This window comes from Manacus candei, unplaced genomic scaffold (genome assembly GCF_025592945.1).
Source record: "Manacus candei isolate 608988 ecotype Guabito, Panama unplaced genomic scaffold, ASM2559294v1 h1tg000135l, whole genome shotgun sequence".
In the NCBI taxonomy this organism is placed as follows: domain Eukaryota; kingdom Metazoa; phylum Chordata; class Aves; order Passeriformes; family Pipridae; genus Manacus; species Manacus candei.
The window spans coordinates 256,738-279,393 of record NW_026138183.1 but is presented as its reverse complement, the minus strand read 5'-3'; the positions used below and the strand labels follow the sequence as shown (position 1 = coordinate 279,393).

The window sequence follows — 22,656 nt, the reverse complement described above, 5'->3', positions numbered from 1 at the left end:
CTATAACTGTTTTGTTAATTTGTTTGAATTGACCTAATACAAAAATAATCTTTAAAAATAATGCGAAAATGGTCAGACAATGTAAGAAAATAAAATAAATTTTAGAAAATTACTTGAGAAATAACATGAACAAAAAAAATTCCATATGTTTGATTTTAAAATCTAAGTATGAAAAAAGGGACAATACAAGAATGTCTTGGTCATGTTGAATTAACTGCCTTTGCAAAATAGAAATGTTATTTTCAGTACTTTTGCAGCACTACTGAAATTGATTAAAATCATGTGAAAAGATACCTATTGAGAACCAGAAGACAAAACCCAAACATTTTAAGCATGCAGTTATATGAAGCAACATAATGCCACAGCAAATTAAAACCCACAACACTGATCTAGCTACTAAAAGAGTTGCATTTCAATAATAACCAGGTCCTTTTTTCAAATTATTTTGTGTCTGAGAAGTCATGTTGCTCTCTATTTTGCTAAAAGGGTGGTGAATTTCATCCACAATGTTTCCTCTTCTCTCTTTCTTCTACTTTTTTTCAATTCAAGATGTTTAGCTTGAAAATGGAAGATTGTAGGAAAGGAGGGGAAGGGGAGCTGAGTGGGGGATTCAGAACATAACCTAAACCAAGTGCAATTCAGCTAAAAGAAAGTTACACATAAAATTGATAACACGTAATAAAAATAGTTGTCCTAAATCAAACCATGAAAAGTTCTACTTCAAGAGGCAATAATTGTGCAAGTGATGTTGCAGGAAATAAACTGCTCTACCCAAGTGACCCATGAGCTGTTCGGTCTTGTTTCCCACCACCCATGGTGGATACTGCTTAGGCTGGTTAAAAAATTGCAGCCTATACTGGAAATTGCAGCTGGAAAGAGGTGCAAAGGATTCAAAAATATGAATTTCTGCAGTAAAAACAAAAACCTTTTACAGGCATATACCTTCCTCCTCAGAGAATCACACACACATCCTCTCCTGGGGAGATCCTAGAGACCTAGGAGGTGGTACACTATGCTCTGCTTCTTAGGCAAAGATTCTCTTGGAGAGCAGAAGTCTTTGTCTTAGCTTTAAAAAGTCCTTGTCTTAGCTTTAAAAAGTTCTTAGCTAGTGTAATTGTAAAAGTCATTCATGAAGACAATAAACAGTTCTTTGTCTTTTCAATAATAACATAATTTTGGATTACCAGCGCATGCTCTGATGGCTGGCTCAGTATTTCATGTCTATCTCTAATATTAAGCTGCAATTAGTGATCTATTCTCTCTGGGTTTAATAGCAGTATATTTTCAGCTGCAGAGTTGCTCTGGTGATGGCATACTTAAATTACTTGGCCACATGGGAAACTTTAGAGAGAGTGAGTGACATTACTCAGCTGTGTGGAATATAGGATAACAGTTTAAATGGAAGGAAAGACACAGCCATATTTGATAGATAGCGCTGTGCAGGCATCACTTAGGAGTATATATTGGATTTTACCTTCCCCCGAAATTTAATTTTAATAATGAAATAATGACATGTTAAAACAGTGGTCTAATCTATACAAGAGTAATTTGTTATTTTTTGGCATTTCAAGCTGACTCCTTTCACTTACACACCTTTTTCTGCCAGGCTAGTAGTGTAACATAGGATATATCACCCTCATAAGAACACTTTGAGAAAAATAAATGTTTTAAATTAGTACTGAACAAAAGTTGATAGTCTACTTGTTTTTTATAAGATAAAACCACGGAGCCTTTCAGATAATAGCATATTAACATTTGATTTCACCTTACAAGCCTATATTGTTTAAAGCCCCATTTTTTTCTACCTCACCAAAATGTAGCTCTGCTTTGAGGAGTGATTCTGTTAAGCAACACGATTTTACTCTGATCAGATGTGCTCAGCTCACCATAAAAGTTGTGATTGGTTTTCTAGCTCTAAGGGTTTGTCTAAATTTAATGTAGCCTTCATACATGTGTGCTCTTGCACAGCACGACACCCGCGTGATGAGACCGTGGCCCTTTGGCCCCAGTATCACCAGACTCTTGGTCTCCAAACAGAAGTGATAAACAAAGACCTGAAAACAACCTATGAAAACTTCACTGTGTATTCTGAAATGGTATAAACTGAGACCTCTATTTATGTTTTACTTATCCATGTTAAACCAAGAGCGTCTATTTTATAAACACTGTAGAGTTTCATTATAATGCTTGCTTGCTACAGACAAGGCTAGTTTGATGTGTGGAAGTGACATCTCTATTTAACTATACTCACTGATATAAGTAGACAGGACATGAAGAATACTGGTGTTCTTGAAAGCCTGCCTGCTTTTCGCTAAGTTAATTAGATGATGTGATAAGAATGCATCCGCTCAGATACGAACTTTGTTTTACCTCTTTAGATGTTCACAGATTTAAGAGCACTAATGGTAGAACACAAGAATCATTTTCCTATCTTTTACCTTCCTATACAAAGGACAAGGATATTTGTAAAAAATGGTCATCTGCCTCTAATAGTTATGTTTCATATACTTAGAATTAGGTCAATAGCAGGGGCACAGCACTGGCTTGGTTGGCTTAGTGCTGCCTTTCTATCTGAGGATAGCTTCACTTCATGAATTTCCAGGTACTTTTCTCTAGGTAGAGAGATTAAAGGAGGTTTTGGCTAAAAAATGTTATTGTGCACTTAGAAATTCACTTTGTAGAAAGATACAGTTTTACACCTGCGTTGAAGGGTACTAGTATCAGCTAATTCTGATGAGATTCATAAAAGCAGCCCCCATAATTAGGAGACAGCAGTACTTTTAATTGTATATTCTGCTGAAATACGTAGTCACTGAACACTAAATATATACTCTATATGTGTGGTGTGATTTTTGGGGTTGTCCTGTGCAGGACCAGGGGTTGGACTCAAATATCCTGTGGGTCCCTTCCCACTCATGATATTCTATGTACCCTGAGATTTCAGATGTAAACAAGTGCTATTTCTTTCTTCATCTGTAAGATATTAGACATTAAATTATAGTCTCTCTGCACATCACCATTTGTAAACTGTTTTGAATTTTTTATGAGCACAGGGAGATAAAAAGTCTAAACCTGGAATGCTTGCAAATCTTACTTCTTCCTGGTGATCCAAAAGCTAATGAGCAGACCAGAAGCTGCCTGACTCTTCTAGCCTGTGAAAAAGCTCATATTTTCACCTGTGTTTGAAAGGGAAACATTTCCAACTGTTTCTATTAGTTTCAGCTTTCATTTTCTCTTTGTTTCCCTTCATTTTCATTTAGAGATTATGACAATGCAAGGAAATGTTTGGGGGTTAAGTTTCCAGGCTCAGAGGGCCCCTACTGTAGATGTCAGTAACATCTGGATTTTAAACATATTTTTATGTATCTTCACATTGACTGAGGTTGTAATGAAAATTTGAAGTCTAAACTTTGGGATAAGCTTTTTACCCGGGCTGTGCTGCTTGCCACCACAGGCAGGGCTGGCCCACTTCTCACAGCGTTCTTGCCATACCACAACACAGCTGGTCCAGTTGTTTCTGCTGAAGGAAAAAGAATAATTTGTACATCAAACTTGGAATAGCAGAGGTATCTTCTGTCTGTGTTTGTATTTGCAATCTAATATTCACACTAGTTACTAAATAACCCTTACTTTGTTAGATCCTGCATCTAAATGACCATGTTAGTGTTTATGGTGAAATCTCCTCTAGTGTCATTAATTTTACACCTCTCTTTTCTGTTGCAGTATATTTTTCAAGTATCAATCATTATCTGCAATACTCATTCATAGAGTTATCACACAGTTCATCATTTAACCCTTTCTATTTTACCAAGGTACTGACAATTTCAAGGTTTACAAATTGCATTTTTGTGAGAGAAGGAGCTCATTACCTCAGATAGCATCTGCAGAAGTCTTGCTACAGGGTTCTGTTCAAGTTAGACTGCTTTAATTACACTTTATCCTTGCCCCCAGTTTCCACAAAGCAGTACTTATGTGACAAAGAGCCATGTAAAGCTGTCTGTACTGGAGTGAATTTCACCTTTGGGGATTAATTATAAAGAGGTTTCTGTGATGAACAATTTTGCAATGTTTCAATAAGATAGTTAAATCTCCCCAAAGTGTTCAAAAATTAATTCAAAATGTCAGATTTTGAAGGGGTGGTGGTATCAAACCATAAGCATCCATGACTATTTTAATTTCTCTTTACCCACAAACTGAGATAAAACATACAGGAAGAACAGCACTAATAATTCCTGTAGCTTGAAACAAAATTGTACTGGACTTGGCCTCCAGAGCCGTTTCTAAGTAACTGATACTCTGATCCCATAAAAATTAGCTAGGACAGGCAGCTAAGATTAACTAAATCAAAACTATCCCTCGCTGCTCCAGCTTCTGCCCTCAATAAGCTTTGGGGTTTTGATCCAACCCTTGTTCAGAAAAGTGGAAATGTTTCTATAAAATCAAGTACAAGTCCACATCAGAAGTAACCTCTTTTCTGGGAAGTAATTTTTGTAGAGAAGAAAAACCAGTACTGTTAACGTAAAAACAACATCTCTGAAGCAGGATCCTTGGGTTACCTGTTTCAGTTTGATGTTTGGAAAAATGAAGCATCTCAAAAGGGAGGGATTGGTTCAAAACTAGTCTCTACAGCACATCTGATTTCTAGGTAGTATTTTCAGAAGGACTAGGAGTTCAAAATCTAGGCAAGTATAAAAATTCTGTGGGAAATGCTTTCTTTCCCCTTTCCTCCACCCAGTCTCTGAAATCTGCCCACCAGCTCTGTTAGTTTTGTTACTGCTTTTTTCTTTCATGCCTGGAGAAGTCTCTCAAACAGGAGGAACCTTAAAATTGCAACAAAAAGTATCCTAAATTTGCAAAATGGAGGAGGGTGGAGAGATATTTCTCCACTCTTTATTTAATCATAGACATCTCAAAATAAAACTCTTCAGACTCAGGGCATTTCTGTCCCTACAAAACTGATTCATGTCCCATAACCTCAGGGATTCAGTTAAACACTATTCATTTAAAATTCCTGTGTGTTGAATTCATTAAGCTCAATTAGCTGTTTTACAGAAGTCACATAGTTTATTTTTATGATATTTCTTCACAAAAAAAGATGTGATCTGCCATCTGTTACCAAAGTTTTGTTCATTACAGTGGAAGCAGAACTGATCTTCAGGGTTGTGCTCTACAAGCAACCCCTGAATATATCCGTCACCCACAAAATAAAAGAACATCTTTATGAAGTTCAGAAGGAAATATCCATCATGCAAGGCTTGCAGTAGAAGCCAATGCATGACAGATTATTTTTTTTTAAGCCAGTTTTATGGCCAAAAAAAAAAAAATCACTGGATGGTATTATTAGTTTGAAACTGATGCATTCTATCCAAATAAGGTTACATTTTGGTTTGTGTGGGTTTTGACAGCAACTTCCCAGAGTTACCTTGGGTTTTGCCATTTCTTTGAGGCACAGCTGACCATTTTTGTGGCTATTTGGAAGGCCAGTGCAAGTAAGAGACCCAAGGTACTCGTAGTAGATTTGAGGTGAAGAAGGAGGCAGCCAGGAGACTGGTAATCTATGCTTGCTATTTATTGCTGGCTACCATGCTGAAAAGCTAGAGGAAGCGATAGGCTGCCTTTTTACCTGCACTTCCAGTCTTGCCATTCTCCTGAAATTCTCCAGTGAAAGGTGGTAAGGGCTCCATTCCCAAAGAAGCTCTGTCTGTGACAGTCTACACAGATACACAGAGGGATGAATGAGTGGGGAATGGCTTCCTATTCATTGTTTAAAGTTGAAGCTCTTCTGCAGCTTTGACACAGTATTGCTGCTGTTAATTCTGCTCATACGCTAGAACAAGAGAAGAAAATGGATATATATGGCCTTACATGGTTCTTTCCACCCTTGTTTCTTCAACCCATATGGGGTAGTAAGGGGAGAAGCAACATTGTCTTGTCTTTTCTATGGCCTTATAAAATCCTGTTTTCTATCACAACCTGCAAATAAGCACACAAAACATAATTTCTTGCTGAAGCAACACTGCTTACAAAGACTGTTATGAGAAGGGGAGAGTGGAGGAGGAGGAGGCACTCAAAGATGCACCAGGATGTGAGAAAACAGCAAGATTTTGTTTTTTCTGTCTGGGCAATTAAAATCTGCTAATTGCTCTTTTGCAAGGCATGGGTAGCAATTGTCACATTAGACTGATGTGGAGGGATGTCTGTCTTGTGCTGGAGGTACAACCCGAAGGGTAACTGTGTGCAGAGCAGCACAACCAATCGTCCAAGAGGTTGTCAAGTGCTCCAAGTAATCCAATGTGACGTTTGTGCGTTAACTTTCTTGCAGTTACCTTAATCTGACTTTAGTTCTGAAGTCATTCATAGGTTGATAGTAAGTCTTCTCAGGCGTGTTCCCAGATACTGAACTAAACCGACTTGGCTCCCACTTTCCACGCTAGTCTTTTCCAAAGGGAGGGTGGGGGATAAGGCTGTGTGAGGTCAGTCCCCAGCAAACCTCCCTGTCCCGCTCTACATGACCAACACCCCCATAAAAAGTAGGCTGAAGGCAAAGCCGTGGAAAACAGCCTGGTGAACCGAGCAGGAGCTCGGAGAACCGAGCAGGAGCTCGGAGAACTTTGAAAATCTCCGCACAGAGTGAATCTGAGAAGCTGGTTCAGGAGGCACAGCGCTGTGCGGTGGCGGCAGGGCCGGAGGGAAATCGGGCTGGAAGCGGTACCGGGGGTAGGGTGGGCGAGGGGGGATCTGAGCCAGGAACAAGCCCTGCTCCAAGCAGCGTCCGGGGCAGCCCAGGGGATGAAGAAGAGACCTGCGCCGCTTTTTGCGATGCTCTGAGCGCGAGGCTGTGAGGCGCGGGGCGAGGGCGGCCCTGCAGCGCCGGGGCCTCCGGCAGGGCCGCCGCGCCGCTTTCCCCGGGGAGCAGCCTCGGGGGTGGCGCCGCTCCCCTCCCTCATGAACTACAGTTCCCGGCGTGCCTCGCCGCCGCCCGCCCTACCCGGGCGGGAGCGGGTGGCGCGCTACCCTGCGGGAACTGTAGGCCGGGGGACATCGATGGTCAGCGGGGCGGTGGCAGGCAGGGAGCGGGTGTCGGTTCTCGGCCCGGCGACCGGCCTGGCCCGCGGTCCGCGGTCGAGAAGCGGGTCCCGGGCGGGGCGGGGGCGCCGCGGGGACGCGCGTCAGTCCCCCCGCCAGGCGGCGCGCGCGCGCTCCCCGCGCCGGATGCTGAGCGGGGGGGCCGGGGGGGCGCGGGCGCGCGCTCAGCGAGGCAGAGGGGGGGGGGGGGAGGGAGAGGAGCCGGGGGAGCGCGCGCTCGTATGTAAATGAGCGGGCGTGAGGTCAGAGGCAGATGGAAAAGGGAACAGAAGGAATGGCCGCCGCGGCTCCCGCTCCTCCTGCCGCCGCCTCCCAGTGCCGGAGCCCCCGCTGCACGGCGGAGCGCAGGGGAGTCCGCCGAGAACTCGACTCCTGGCGGCACCGGCTCATGCACTGTGTGGGTAAGAGAGGGGGCGGCGGCGGAGTCCCGGCTGCCCGGCGGGACCGGGGGGCGGCGGACGGGGCGGCGAGCGGGCTCCGAGAGAGGGACGGGGAGCGGGGAGCGGGGGCGGGCGAGGCACCCCGAGCCCGGGGCTGCCGGGTGGGCGGAGGGGGGGAGCGGGGATGGAGGAGCGGCCCCAGCGGCTTTCTTGGAGAGCGGGAGCGGAGACAGGGGCTGCGAGGGGGAATGAAGGTCCTAAGCCGCCCCCGGGCAGCGGAGGGTGGGTGTTACGGCTTTGGCTACGGCCGCTGAGTCTCTCCTTTCGCCGCCGACCGAGACCCGTTCTCAGCTCGGGTCCTTTTGTCTCGGCTCCTCGTCCTTGGCGCGGCGAGCGCCGGTGGCTGCCCCCCTCCTCTCCTCCTCCATCGCCACTGCCTGGGGGGTGGAGGGGGGAAGGGAGCCCGCCTCTGTGTGCCTGTCTGTGTGTGTGCGTGCGCCTTTAAGAGGGAGCCGCTCCTGCACTGACGGTTGGGATTTGAAGTTTTCCCTCCCCCTGGAAGTTGTCATGGCGACGGCAGCTCTCCCCCCGCCCTCCCCGCCCCGGGGCTGTCCCGGTCGCTCTCGTGCCGGGAGCTTCCCGGGCTCACGTGACTCCCCCCGCGCGTGTCCGGCGGGCGGGGGCGCGCGGGCACCGGCGGCGTTCCCGCCCGGAGCAGCCTCGGGAGCGGGTCTGCTCCCGCTCCGCTCCGCCCGGGATAAGGCAGCCTCCCCTCCCCGCCCCTGCCCCTGTAAGCGCTGGCACTCCGTACGTGTGCCGCCTCGATTGGGGTGGGTTTTGTTTGTTTCTTTCTTTGTTTGGTTTTTTTGTGCGTGTGTGTGGGGGGGTGAACACTGATGCCAGGAACTGCTTTATTTGTATTGTTTCAACAGACCTTTCCCTTCTCGGGGAAGTAGATAAGATCCTTGGTCTCCAAGTAGCGCGTTAGTGTCAGTGCCTATCCTCCCCGATGGCTGAGCAGGGAAGCACATCCAGTGTGGCTGGGAGGGTTCATTCAGTGCTGCTGAGTGCACTTGAGATCAAAGTAAGAAGTGAATATCTAAGTAGGTACACTTACAGGCAGTTAGCTTTGTTCGAGTGGGGTTTTTTTTACATTTTTCAGTAACCTGGTGGCTGCTTCATACACACAAGCTTCTTGATCTTGCTGTGTTGCCCCGATAACTCTTCTAAACACCTGTTATAACACCTGTATGATATCGTACTTGTATATGCTTGCACTGTCCTTTTAATCCTCCAAGTTTAATCCTCCAAGTACAATATTGTATAGGAAAGCAATGTTTATGTATTTCCTTACACAACTACACTAGATTATACTTCTTGCTGAAAGAATGCAGTTTAATTGGAATATACAGGGAGAGCCAGTTCACTGGCGTAGATGCTGTGATAAGCTGTTAAATCTCATGGACAGATATCTCTGCCAGTATGTAAGTGGCAATTTCGGTGGTTACCCGTTACTTAATGGCATTTCTCTTACAAATTTAAATTAAATCTCAAAAGTCTGCTTGACACAGTGGATGACTGAAGAAACACTGGGGTGGTAATTGCATACTGCCAGATTTGTTCAGGAAATGCAGTTGTGCAGCACGACCAACAATGAGAAAGAGAGTGCAAAGAAATATCACACCTTGGGTTCTCTGCTGGGCAGATCTGCAGTGTTTGGGGAACTTCTTAGAGTTGCTTCTTTGGTTGTCCTTTCACTGAGAATTGTAAAGTGCAAAACTGTCTCATAATTACTGATATTTTACACTGATTGCACTCTAGTGGTGCTTCTCATTCAGCTTTCTCTTCATTGGAATAAAACTTATTTAGGGTATGATATCTTTGTGTGTTCATGATGTAGAATTCAGTTAATTCAGAAGGGAACCCTGACATGACTAGCAACTGCTAAGGAGGAAGGACATTGATTATGGTTTAATAGTTAGTCAAGAGCTATCTCAGTTAAGAACTGTTACTTGGCATGCCAGTTGAGCAGCTCTTATCAGAAAGTGTCAACAAAGTGGCAAGTGAGTAGTCCTGATAGTGGAGGTAGAGTATGCCTAACAGGTTTGGGCTGGTTTATTTTTTTTTTTTTACCTCCTTCTTTGAAATCCTGTTGCATTAAGTTCTATAAAAAAACCTCCCACAATAGCCCAAAATAACTTCCAAAGTAAAAATGGTTCATTGTTCTCACTCACCCAAGTATTCCCAAGGATTTGAAGAGTCTAACAAAGTATTAATGGGAAGGTCTGAGTGAAGGTCTGAACAGTTGCTGGGTTGATGGCTGAAATGGCAGCATGGTGGAGGGAGGAGTGATGAGTATGACAGATTTGGCATAACTTACTTTTTCTTTCTCCACTTCTTCTCTAGAATCATATTTGTAGTAAGGCGAGAAAAACAATGTGGTAAGGCAGTAACCCCCCAATTCTTGAATTAGCTTACTGTCAATCCTAACAAACAAAAAACAACAACAAAAAAAGCATCACCAACAACAGATCATTCTACCCTTAAAATTCTTTTTAATTTTGAAAAAAAATGTAGAAGGGTGATATGATTCTGTGGACTATCATTTGTGAAGGATTATGGTCAGAGAGCAGAGCAAGAAAGTACAGACTCCTTTAACAAGTCATACTGTTTCTGCTACATTCTTCAGATATTCAGCAGTATTTTGATGTCTTGTATCACTTACCATATTGATATTAAATTTTATATTTGCATTTCAGTAGTATAATCCTTTATCTGTCAAGGATTCCTCACCCACTTTCTTTATGGAAGTGGTAAACTGAGTCAGGGATAATACCTCCAAGACAGTGACTGAGGCTCACAGTTGACATTTTTATCCACAACAGTAGGACTGAAATAATATTCAGTGGAGGGCCAGTGGTGGTTAGGGACCTCTGCTCAAAGAGCTTAATTGCTGAATTGTTTGTTGGTCAAAACCTGGTTGCAGACTTAACTCTAAAGCCCATGCATATATTTAAAAGCTTGGGTTTTACCGACCTAATATGTTAATTTGTGTCCTGCAGAATATGATTTAAAGTCTCATGTCAAAATGTTCAAGCGCTTAAAGAATTTGAGAAGAAAAACAGTGATAAAATTTCACCGATGTTACTGAAAATTTGCTTATTTGATATCTAAACATATTTGAAGGTACAAAAGACTTCACACTGTAAATGAATGGAATATATTAACAGAAATTCGAAATAGGTGTTCAGTACAAAATGTCTGTTGAGCTGGTAATCTTTGTGTGTGTTATGTTGAGCACTAACATTCCTAAGATGCCTAGACTTGTGCTTATTGGATGTTCCTAACTCTTGCATGACTCAATCAGAGTTCAAAACTAGATGCTCTTTAAAGGCACCTAGAGATCTCCATTCTCTTGATGTTCTTACATCATGCATAATACAAGCTAACAAGTACTGTTTATAGCAGTGCTCACTGCTATGTTATGTCCTAGGATCAGTCTTTGTGACATAACATGTAAAGTTCTGAGTTTATAGAAAAGTGACAGAAAGCTCAGATTTGAAGTACCTGACTTAGCCAGTATCTGAGTTCTGTGGTGGTTTAAATTGCAAGGTATTTTGTAGATGTGATATCGGAATGGTTAAGAATTGCTCTTTGGTGCTCTTTGATTAAAACTTTGTAATGTGAATCGGTTAATTCTATTCCATTGGATTGAGAGGCTTTGGCAAGTCTCAGTCTTTTGTAAGTCTAGGTTTGTGGTCAGCCTTAAGAAAAAGGATTTATGCCATTTTTTCCAGCAATCATTGATCCTACTGCCCAGTTTCATTTCAACTTTACAGGTAGAGTGTTGGCAAGTACATTGAGTTCCCATTAGTTTCATGAATAGGCACAGAGGAAAGACCAAATAATTGCTGGGGTGCAAGAAAAAGCTTCAAGCATAACGCTGTGCTTTTACTACATTATCAGAGTATCCTAGGGGTGAAGTTTGGGGCAGTAACACAAGGCTTTTTAATGCGAAGTGCCAGGTAACTCTAGTCATGGATGTTGAAATCTTGCTAGGGCCTTGCAGTGTGTCATGAAAATATAACAGTAAAATTTTCATTTTCAGTGAAAGATTAGGTTATTATTGCAACTATTTCTTGGAAAAAAAATACATTGCTATTTGGGGGAAGGGCAGAAGTCTTACTGTTCTGCTGCAGCTCAAGGGCACACATTTGACAGGAAATAGCCTTGGTATTGCTTTCTTATGAAAACTGAAATTTGATCAAAGCAAAAATCCATTTTTGTGAAATCTAGCATACAAATACTCCTTTACTCTTGTTACATTTTTTCAGACTTTTTTCCTTCAAAACTAGGATATTGGTGCATCTAATTCTATTTTGATAGGTCTAGACCTTAAATTTTTTTTTAAGTGTTTGAACTTCTGCTCCAGCTGACTATTTTTGAACAAGCTGTCTTGCAGGTGCGCTTCCAAAGAAGAGGAATTTCCCCCTGAAAAAAAGATTTGTAGCAACTGCATTTATTGGCATCCCCACTCTTGCAACACTCCCGCATTAAGTACTTTGTATCTTTATTCCCACAACACTTGCAGTGTTCTCACTTTCAGTGTGGCTGTAAGTACTTTGCAGCAGGTTAGTGTCACTTTTTTTTTTTTTTTGGTAACACTGCTGCAGTTTTAGGTGATTTTCTGTAGTTGCCACAGTAGTAGTGGGAGAACTTTATTTTACTAGACATCTATAATGTTCATGAGTATCTGCTAATGATCTTTCTGGTGGCTCAATGCTCTGTTACTTGTCAGGGTACTAACAAACTGTGCAAGAATGATTTCAATAGGATACCTGCTTTGAACTCTTTTGCTTCTCTGTCACTCCAGCATCTTTAACCAGTGAACAAGCCTGCTGTAGTGCCATCATCCATGTGATGGACAGTAATACTAGTGTAAGGTGTTCCTGTGGATCTGTTGTGCTTTGAGTTATTCCAGTGTGAAACAGATCAAGGAAGTAATCTCAGTGTTGGAAGAAGAATGGGCATTAAATCTAGATCAGAATCACAGCACAGGTTCACAGGCAGTTTTTGAGGCAATGAGGGTAGATGATATCATGTAAGGGAACAGCTCAAACTAGTATTACAAAGGCAAGTGTGCAAGTCAGCATTAGCATTGAACACTTATTATGAAACAACAGTTTAAGAATGCAGTGAAGTGCCATTTTGCATCAAGTCCTGTTGAACTGTTACCAGACTGGAGAAACTGCAATTCTGACTATATGTTCATACTCCTTGGATGCTTGCATCAGCACTCATCGGTCCCTTGTGTGATCTGTTGTAACTCAATAGCTGATCAGCAGGCTGTTGAGAAGTTGGGGGATTGCAGAAAAAAAATCTGGATGCTGCTGTTAACACAAGGATAAGGATAGAACTGTGTAAAGGAAGCAGGATGGGTGATAGCAGAAAGGAACCATTGGATTGGTTTAACTGCCTGTGGCACTGTCAACTGCCAGGAATGGAACACAGCCTTAAACATGCAATCCCAATTTCCCCTGAACTAAGCAGGTTAACAAAAGAGGAAAAAATGGTCAGTGTGTGTATATAGGTCAGTGGAAGTTGATGTGGTATATGTATCACGTTAACTGTTTTGAGATTGAAATAAGAGAAAACACATGGTGTTTGTTTTACTTGTGTTGGACTATCTTTGCTTCAAATATGTAGTGTTAAATCGGCTTCTTTTCCGTATTCTCTCACAGTTCGTTTCAACTCGTCAGCTTTTCTCTCAGAAAAAAGTAATTGCCTACTGCTGTCATTATGTGTTTTTGGAGGGATGTCTTAAAATTGACCCTTGAGAGAAATCTTTACATGGGAAACAGTACAAGAAAAGTTAGATAAATGACACCCAGAGGCTTAAGTTTAAAAGACAGAGGGAGGAAATTCTGTGTATTTAGCAGTAGATGCAGCACTAGTTCACTGATCCCTTGTGAATCTGCAATTGCAAGGATGTATGGAGCATAATTTTTATGAAAGACAAAACTGTACCTGCTACACAGACTAATCCATGGATTGTACCAGATGCAAGCAGTGCTTTATTTGAATTCTTTGCACTTGGAACAGAAACATGTTGCAGAGCATGCGAGTAGATACACATATTCAGTAGTTGATAAAACCTGTGATTGTTTTTGGTGCTCCCTATGTCTAGATACTGGTATGTGGAAGCAGTTGAATTTTTAAGTGTTCCAGGAACTACTGTAATCTATGTCAGTGTTTTTAGGCATAGCTTGAACTTTCTTATTGTATGTTCTTATATAGTAGCTGTTTACTTTTTATGTGGCTGATAGTGAGCTGAGAAATTTAAACTCTGAGAGTCTTTCTACACTGAGTTTCCTAAGCTGGAACTTGTGTAAACCAAAACCATGGAGTGCAGATAAAGTCACTGCAACTCCATCTCAGTTCTTCCCTTGGTTTGGCATTCAGTAACTGTTTAATATTTGAGGTTGGTAACTTTCAGGGGATTTGTTGTTGTTGTTGATGCATAGCACAATTTTATTGTTTTTCTTTCTGGACTCACTGTACCTGCCTTCAAGATTTATGTGGACTGGTATGAGCATTCATTTATTAAACAGTTCAATAAACTAGACTGTAAAACTAATCTAGCTTAACACTGACCTAGAAAATAGGAGAGGAGACATGGCAGGAGGATGAAGAGGAAAGAAAAAGTCAGATCTAGTCTAACTTGGATCACTTTTCTGATCAGATTTACTATATACCTGCTTTTTCTCCTGAATCAAATGTAAGTAGCTTTACTGATTTTTAGCAATTCCTTATTTTAGCAACAGTTTTTGTGGGTTTGAAGTGAGCTGAAAAACATAAGTTGGCTGAAGAGTGTCCTAAGCAACAAAACTGTTGATGAGAGAAAGAATATAGTACCACTAACAAGATCTTTCCACTTGATCTCCCTTTGTAGTGGAACTTGTCTGGTGTAATAGTGAACTACCCTTCTGTTTTAAGTTAGTCTGGGAGGCCTACTGTGAATTTTTTTGTTGTTGTTGCTCTGGGTTGGTTTTCTGTTAGTTGAACTGTCTTGCTGTGTAAGGGAAATAGTAATATGAATGTGTCATGCTGATCAATTTGTCACATCAGTGTAAGTGGTTGAGGAGCTATATTCCAGCTACTAGCAAATAGACAGTGCTTGTGCTGCCTATGCTAAAATGGGAAAAATTAGTGCCTCTTCCCCTTTTCCATGCTTGCTGTTATTTTTCAGCTGTATTATATGGGTGTTTTGAATAGATAGTTACAATGGATCCCTTCTTCTTGAATATGACTCAAGTATCAGGGCTTCAAACAAAGTTATTATTCTAACCTTTAGAGTTCAGTGTGTTTATGTAAAGTGTAGAGGTCAGCCAGAGCTTTATAGACTTCACTAACTTAAAATTCTTTGTCCCAGTTAAAACCACTGTCTTTTATGTTATTCTTGAACCTTGCTCTCTTCAATGTGCTTGGTGGGAACTTTGATAAGATAGGTTGGAACATTAATAGAGGTTGGAACAGAACTGAATTAGTGTGACTCACATGTCTAGTATCTAACTTCTGAAAAGTAGGATGGCATTGTAAATTTAGCTCCCATACATTAAGAAGAAAACCCAGAGAGCACAAAAGCAAACAAAACCAAAACCAAGCACAACCTTGTTGGGGGAGTGATACATCTCTTCTTTTACCACTGCTAATCTATCACTTCATCCTCCCATTCTCTAAAGGTGTAAAGAAGACAGGAAGAAGGGACGAGAGAGTAGGGAAGGGAAGATGGATGGTAGTGGCTCGTCTGTTTGACAAGCCACTACCCCCCTGTAAGGGGGCAGAAGATGTATTGCAAAGAGCAGGGAACTCTGAATCTGTAGAAATGCCTTGAGTGGTAGAGATTGAATGCCTTTTTGTGGGGTGTGGTCTGCAGCATGTCACTCTGCTGATCAAAGAGCCACGTGTCAGGTTTTTTTTTGTTTCCCCTTTGGCACAGACCAGGTTCCTGCCGTAGTATCTTGAAAAGCTGGATTAACTCCTTCTTAGATAAATACCCTATTCTTCGCCAAATTCTTGTGGAGTCTCAGCTACTGCTCTTGTGTTTGATTCTCAACATCCATCCAGGCTTATATCTCCATTGAAGCATGTGTTGTATTGCAGGAGTGAGTATTGGGTAAATGTTACTAAATGTGATTTCTTTGGGGTTGTTTTGTTTTTTAAATTAGTTGGTTAATGAAAGCTCACTGAATTTGTGACATCTTTAACTATGCTCCTCACTTTCAGTTTCTGTATAAACTTGCTAGGGTCCTGGTATCCAATTATGAGACACCCTAACTTTTGTGGCACCTGGGGATTGACTAATCTATGTTCAAAGTGCTGTTCAGTGGAAAAACAATTTTTGTTTTCAGCGCTTTATTCTAAAATGCTAGTAACTTCTTTTAAAAATGCTTAATTTTCAGATTAAAAATATTTATCTTCCCTCTTCCACCAATTCTCAACTTTTTCAAATCATCTTAACTACAGGCTAGTTAGTCTTACTTATGAATAATAGTTCTCACTGTCATAATTCCACTGCTTTATAAACTAGCTATAGTGCATTTCTAGTCTGCTGAGCCACTAATAGGTCAGAGAGCTGTTTAATTAATCTAGGGTTGAATATGCTACTGCTTTTTGTAATTATTGTCAAAAAGCTTTGCACATCTTATTTAAAAGTTTCACTTTCCATTCTAAAGGCACTATGCCATTTAGGAATGCCAGGTTAAAATATTCCTCATGCAAAACTACTGGATGTCTTTTGATTAACAATGAATTAGTATTGCTGCCATATATAATGTAGATTATAGAAGACTGCTTTAAAGGACTCCTGCTTTAATTCAGCTGTCAGTTTGGCTCACAGGACAGAGACTGTGCTGTAGCAAGGCCCAGTTAAATGCAAAGATCTGACTTTACCTAAGTGTAGCTATTAAGCCCCCTAATCTGAAAATGGGGGAGGATTATCAAATGGCTACTGTTTTGTGACCTATAGTTCAGATGTAGGTCATTCTGGTGTTAGCCATCTGATGAGTGGGGGAAGAAAAACAGGATCGACTTAGGTTGTACTGCTGTCTTAAACTGTTCTATGTAAGGGTTTAGTGCTGTGACAAACTGTTTCAAACGTTTGCTGTGCTGCCAACTGAATAATGCAGTGATGGTGGACTTTCCTGTGATTCTGGTACATACTCCTTCAATTTTCTTATTCTTCCTGGACCATCTTCATCCCTCTCTCCATCCTTCAACTTTCATAAGTAGTATTTAACTGACTAAAAAAAAAACTTCAAAGTGATACAGTACAATGGCTGTTGGGAAAATATGGTTTATAAACTCACTTCTGCCATCTTGAAAGGTGTGCCTGCCCATGGCAGGGGGACTGGAACTAGATGAGCTTTAAGGTCCCTTTCAACCCAAGCCATTCTATGGTCTTACCTATTTACTTTGGAATTTCACCACCTGTTGCATGTTCCACTCAATTGTGGTACCTGGCTTGTGAGGTTCAGAGATCTTCCGGTGATGTTTAGAGAGTTTTACTGTAAGGAAGAGATTCAGAAGGTTTTGTTTCAAAGCTCTCCTGATTGAAGTCTTGCCATACCTATTTCTGTTGATGCCTAAATCTGAGAAATTATTCATTTGTCCTGTGATCTGTCAGAAAACGAGATTCTTTGGTCAAGTAATTTCAACTGTGCAGCTCCTGATGGGTTCTTTACTTGTTTACAGGTGTGTTCCTGCACATCATTTAGTTAGATGTGAAATGAAATGTCATGTGTTTATCTTTGAGACCTATATCATATTCTCTGCTGCTGCCATCAGTCAGAACTTCAAGTGTACTTCTTTTAATTGTTGGTTAAATGTATTTAGCAAAGTAGAACCTACTCTTAAAGAAATTTTATTCTCCAGGCTGGACCATCTCCTTCAACATTACTTGTTGACTTCCTCCCTTTTTGTCGGTTCCATGCCTATTTTACATGAGTTGTGCAAATTCCTCTCAGACTTGACAAAGTTTTGTCTTGAGATGCCAATTCATGTTTAAATCGGTTAAACCATCACAATACATCTGTCCTAACTCCAACTGATAAATGTGCTATAGGCACTTAATACCAGTCTGCTATAGCGGTGTACTGAAACATGCACTCCTAGTCCTTGTCACCAAGTCCTCACAGCTTTCTAATGAGGAGCTCAGAAATGTGAGGTAGCTTTTGATTTTTGGCCTTTCCCTTTTTCCTTGGGTGCCTTACTGTAGTTTGTTTTAATCCCTTACTGCTTTTTAAATAGCAACAACAAAATCTCCCTAAACTGATACTGGCCTTCTCTTCTGGAATGCCAGATGTTAGTATCTTCTTAGAAAGAGTTTCTTCAGCAACACCATCAGACTGGTCAGGATATAGTGAAAAGTGCCTTTATTTCCCATCTGCATCCTTGTCAAAGTCTACTGACTCCTGAACAAATGTGTTCTGCCCCAATGAAATAGTATTTAATAAGAAATGCTCAGTTTAGAATTTGTGATGTGGGTTCTTATCTTGAAATGTTGGAAGTGTCCCGAGTGCCCTGAGCTTAGTGCTGATGTGAAAAACTGCCCTTCAGCACTGACCCTAGATCAACTTCTGTGCACAGTCCTCAAAAGCAATGGTAGACAGTTGAATCCTGGATACTTAGTACCTCGCTATGTCACTTGCACAGAACAGGGTGTTTTCTTAAAGCTGGGGCTTTGACAAACCATGAGAGTTTCACTGGAGAATTCACATTGGAGAAACCTTTTAGTAAATCCTAAAATACCAGACTTTTTTTTATGTCTGAATTACTGTTGACATCTCTGGCAAGCACTCTGTCCCTTCGAAGAGTGAAGTGAAAGTTTAAGAGATCATCGATTTCTTATTAAACTAGTCAATGCTTTCTGCAGTTACACTGCAGGATAAAAAGCCAAAATCCACTGTAGTGTATCTTGAGGAAGCTTGTGTGAAGATTTAGGTTATTGAAGTCTGTGGTGTTACTTGCTACATTTCTGTTAATTGGTGACTTAATTAATACTTGTCCAGTGGTCCAGGAAGGGGGTTTGCTGGCCCAAGCCTGACTTTGTAAGGCCTTTATTTCAGGTTGTCACATATAGTAATAGTTTGATTGCTGCTACTTGATATAACTTGAAGTAATTTCTGGCTCCTCCATGTCTGAAGAGAGCCTGACATCTTTTCAAAATCTGTCTTCTGAGGAATCGAATCACTTTGAGGAGACCAATATTAACAGAGCGTCTGAAAGGACATAGGGTGACTGCTTGTTTTCTCAAGGCCTTTTTTATTAATTTCCTAGATAGGGACAATAAATTGCTTACCTTGTTTGCCTCGTTCAACCACCAGCATCACAAACTCAGAAGAGCCAGAACAGCCTCTTGTACTGTTGTCTGAGAGCATAGTTACTTGGTAGTGATTTGGGTGGTGTATTTGAAGAGCTGTTAACTGTCCTTGGCTCTGTGTGCTGCTGCACTTCTCCACCTTGCCCTTAACTGACCTGATTACGTGGTGTACAGGATAGTTGCAAACTGGATATTTGACAACTTCGTGATTTGTACATATCGAGTGGTAATTGGGCATTTTCTCCTCTTTCCTTCTCAACCTTGCTGATAAGTAATAAGTGCTGTTTTGCTCTTTGTGTGAGATATGAGTGATCTTGACCTATGAGACTGATAAAGAAGCTTACCAGATAAGTAACTTTATATGAAGTTTTCCAGAATGCTGGAACTGAGATTTATCTGGTTCCTGCAGAAGTTTCCCTCTTGCTGGAAATGCAGACTCTAATCACACCTTTCTTTTAAGAAATTCTATTCATGTATTCTTGACCTTGCAGTTCACTTGGCTTCCCTAAGTGGTTGCTGTTGTCTTTTTAAATTGGTTCATTAGGAGGAAAAAGTACCTTAGTTAGAGATCAGCTCAAAGTACTGAAGTTTCCTGTTTTGTCTTGCTTGAAATTTGTGGGAAGCAATGGAATATGGCTGTCTTGGGTCAAAGAAACTCACTAAAATGTGAATGGAATAGTGAACTCTGGTAAAGACTCTACCTTTTCTATTTATAATTCATGGTTCTTGTGAGGAAAAAAGAACAAAGCCAAAACAACTGGTTCAAATGCCTTTTTTTTTCTGTTTAAACTTAGTACAGAATTTTGCTGAGGAGTTGTTTGTTTTAGGCGCGAAATAGGGACATTAACTTTTTTCCTTTTTTGCACAGTATAAAGTGAAGAGGTATCTCATTGTTTTTAAAGCAGACTAACAAATTTAGAAGCGAGAATCACTGTCTGTCTGGAAATAATGAATGTTTGCTTCTGCTAAGGAAGAGACAGTGCTGGAATACAGAAGGAACAGAGTGTTTCTAAGACAGGATAGCTACTGTTTAAACCCTTCCGCCTTGCGTAAGAGCTCTTGTCTGTTCTCCACATGATTCAAGTATTCAGAATCTTGCCACTACTTAAAAAAACGTGTCTGGTTTTCCTTTGTGGAGTTCTACGTCCTGCTTGCCAGCTCAGGTTGGACAGTTGATAGTAATGTGAGCTTTGTAGAGGCTAATCAGAAATTCATTACAAAACTGTTACAAAAATCTCCCAGTAAATTCTCAGATCTAGTATATGGTTTCAGTTGAGTACTGTATGAGTTCTTTTTCACAGCAGATCAGAGTGTGAGTCCCACACTTTGAATCTTACCGTTTTGTGCTTTATATTGGGCCTTTTAATGACTGGGAGAAAGTTTATCAAAAGTTTTTACAGATGCATGCTAATTGATTTAACTTCCCCAACTCCCCCTCCCCCCCCAAAAAAAGAAAAAAACCAACGAAAAAGCACCCCTTGACAAACCAGCCAAACAAAGAAAAAACCCACCCAAACACACCTTCTTAATCTTTGAATTGTGACAAATGCTGAAAGCAAAAGCCAGAGACTGTCTAACTTTTTCTTGTTCTCTTCTTATATGTTTTTTATCTGATGAAAGTGCCTAATGTGAGACTAAAATTCGTATATAAAGTCTGCATTTCTATACTTCTGCTTTTCCAATCTCCAATGGGAAATGAGGGAATTCAGCCTCAATCAGATGTTAAACAATTAGAAACCCGTGTCTGTTCTTTCCAGTATATTATGCAGGTTCAACAGATGTTCACTTAATGATGCAGATTCCAGGTTGTTTGTCCATGACGTGGAAGCTGAGATACACTGCCTGCCTACCTTGAGCAATGTCGTATTTTCTTTTAAGCACTGAGCATGTTTAAGAACTGATTTGAAATCACAGTTTATCTGAATTTAGAGTTCTTTGAACCTAACTGGAGCATCTGAGGCACTTGCAATTTTAACCCTGAGTACCGGAAAATCTTTTAGAGAAAGTAGGCATAGTTAATAATTTTTATTTGAAGTTTTCACATAGATGAGATAGTCCATTTATTGTTAACATGTTGCTGGCTCTAAATTTTGTCTAATTTGCCTAACCAAATGGATTAAAAAATGATGGCTGTTAGAGGGGTTTGGGGGATTTGTTTATTTTTTAAAACAAGGTATTTGTAAAAATAAACTGTAAATTAAATATGCAAATACATGGTGTAGGTATTATGAAGTGCTTAAAAGTGAACTTATGACAAATTTAAGAAATTACCTGCTAGTATAAAGGTATGTTCCACTCATTTAATGGTAAAATTGTGGTATTTCTAGGATTATTAAAATGTTTTTTAATAATATGATTTCAGCATTTGTGTTAATGATGTATTTATAAATATTTTGAAGAATGCGGCATTGAGATTTATAGGGTTGATAGTCTTATTATTTGGCATCTAGACACAAGATGCCTTTCCTTCTGTAGCTTCAACAGATAAGAGAAGTGTAGATTGATTTCAAGAACCCTATATTAGTGAAGTCTAGTTGCAGGATTTCAGTCAAACTTGTTTTTTTTTTAATGATAGAAACCAGTAAATAGTTTCTGAATAACAAACAGTCTCTGAATATGAAGAAGTTGGATCTACTGGGAGAGAAGAACGACTTTTCCCCAGTTCATAATTTCAGAACCATTTGTGGGGAATAGGCAGGTTGTTTGAGTGACATAGAAATTATAATTGAAAAGAAACCTTCTGAAAATTCCCATGAAACTCTGATTCTCTTCGGAAATTTCTCATACTTGTAAAACTTAATGTCAGGCATCGGTTTCATGGAGTGCTCTGAAGGCTTGCAACTTCACTAGCTTGCAGTAGACACATAATGTAGTAGAGAATCCTGAACTTCAGTTTCTCAAAAGCCCATCAGGGTAGGTATGTTTTGAAAATTATTTTTTTTTGGCTCAATGAACTGGTGTTTTCTGATAACTGTATTTTTCTCTAACAGCTTTTCTCTGCAGAAAGGTAAATGTTCTTCAATTCTGATAACCCAGAAAGTGTGCCAGACCAACTTCATTTGTTAATTGACTGCTAGACTTTCTCCCAGATGCTGGTTAGATGTCTGATACATAGATGTCTGATACTGCATAGTAGTAAAACAGTGTTGTGACCTATTCGTTGCTACAGATTCACTGTGGACTTCACTTTTCCATGATGATTTAGTGAACGTCTGACTAGGCCTTCGTGTAGAAAAAAAGTCTTTGTCTAGCAATTCTAAACTTTTTAGATAAAATAGCCCAAATTTTCAGTCTTCTTGTACATCTTAAAGTTATGATTAAGAAACAAGAACATGCTTCAGGCACATGATCTTCTGAAAGTGACAGTTGTTCCTATGTTTTACTCTCGGGCATTATTTTCCTCATGTTGCAAAACACTTAAATTGATATCAAATGAGGAAGTCGTGAGCATTTTTCCAAGCTGGATGTAATTCTCTTTTACTGTGAGTTCTTCTCCCTGAATTTTCTTCTCTGAGGGTCCAAACTGGTCAAATTATTGCCAGCACTTTCCTGAGTAACAGTTGGTATGTATAGCTAGCTCTGATGTAAGAGTCTTGAAAAAAGAAAGGCAGTAGAATAAGCTTAAGAGCCTGAAGAACACTGATTTTCACACCAACTCCATATTGCATTGTTCCTGTGTGGCAACTGGGATTGGATCACTGTTCAAAGAAAGAATTTTTTGAGAACAGAAATGAAGTTCTGGTAACTGTCACTTGGAAGCGTTTTTCTCTCCCCCTACCACAGAGCAGCAGTCACTTCTGAAGTGTTTTT

General features: G+C 40.7%; 1 protein-coding gene and 1 long non-coding RNA gene across 10 annotated transcripts in view; one reads left to right on the top strand and one right to left on the bottom strand.

The window, feature by feature from the left end:
- Nucleotides 1-1,092: 1,092 nt before the first annotated feature.
- On the bottom strand, nucleotides 1,093-7,197 carry LOC127462681 (uncharacterized). The gene is made up of 3 exons (XR_007900522.1): nucleotides 6,327-7,197; nucleotides 5,624-5,827; nucleotides 1,093-3,520 (listed from the first exon to the last, which is right to left on the bottom strand). It is a non-coding gene; the product is annotated as an uncharacterized LOC127462681 (long non-coding RNA).
- Nucleotides 7,198-7,277: 80 nt separating this feature from the next.
- LCORL (ligand dependent nuclear receptor corepressor like) overlaps nucleotides 7,278-22,656 on the top strand; it is an 84,978-nt gene continuing 69,599 nt past the window's right edge. For 3 of the 9 annotated variants that reach the window (XM_051771498.1, XM_051771494.1, XM_051771497.1), the window contains exon 1: nucleotides 7,278-7,487. In XM_051771498.1, the coding sequence (XP_051627458.1) occupies nucleotides 7,340-7,487 (148 nt within the window). In that variant the 5' untranslated portion in view covers nucleotides 7,278-7,339. Of the gene's footprint in view, nucleotides 7,488-7,553; nucleotides 8,257-22,656 lie in introns of those variants that run through there. The other 6 variants (XM_051771491.1, XM_051771492.1, XM_051771493.1 and 3 more) reach the window with 4 other exon arrangements.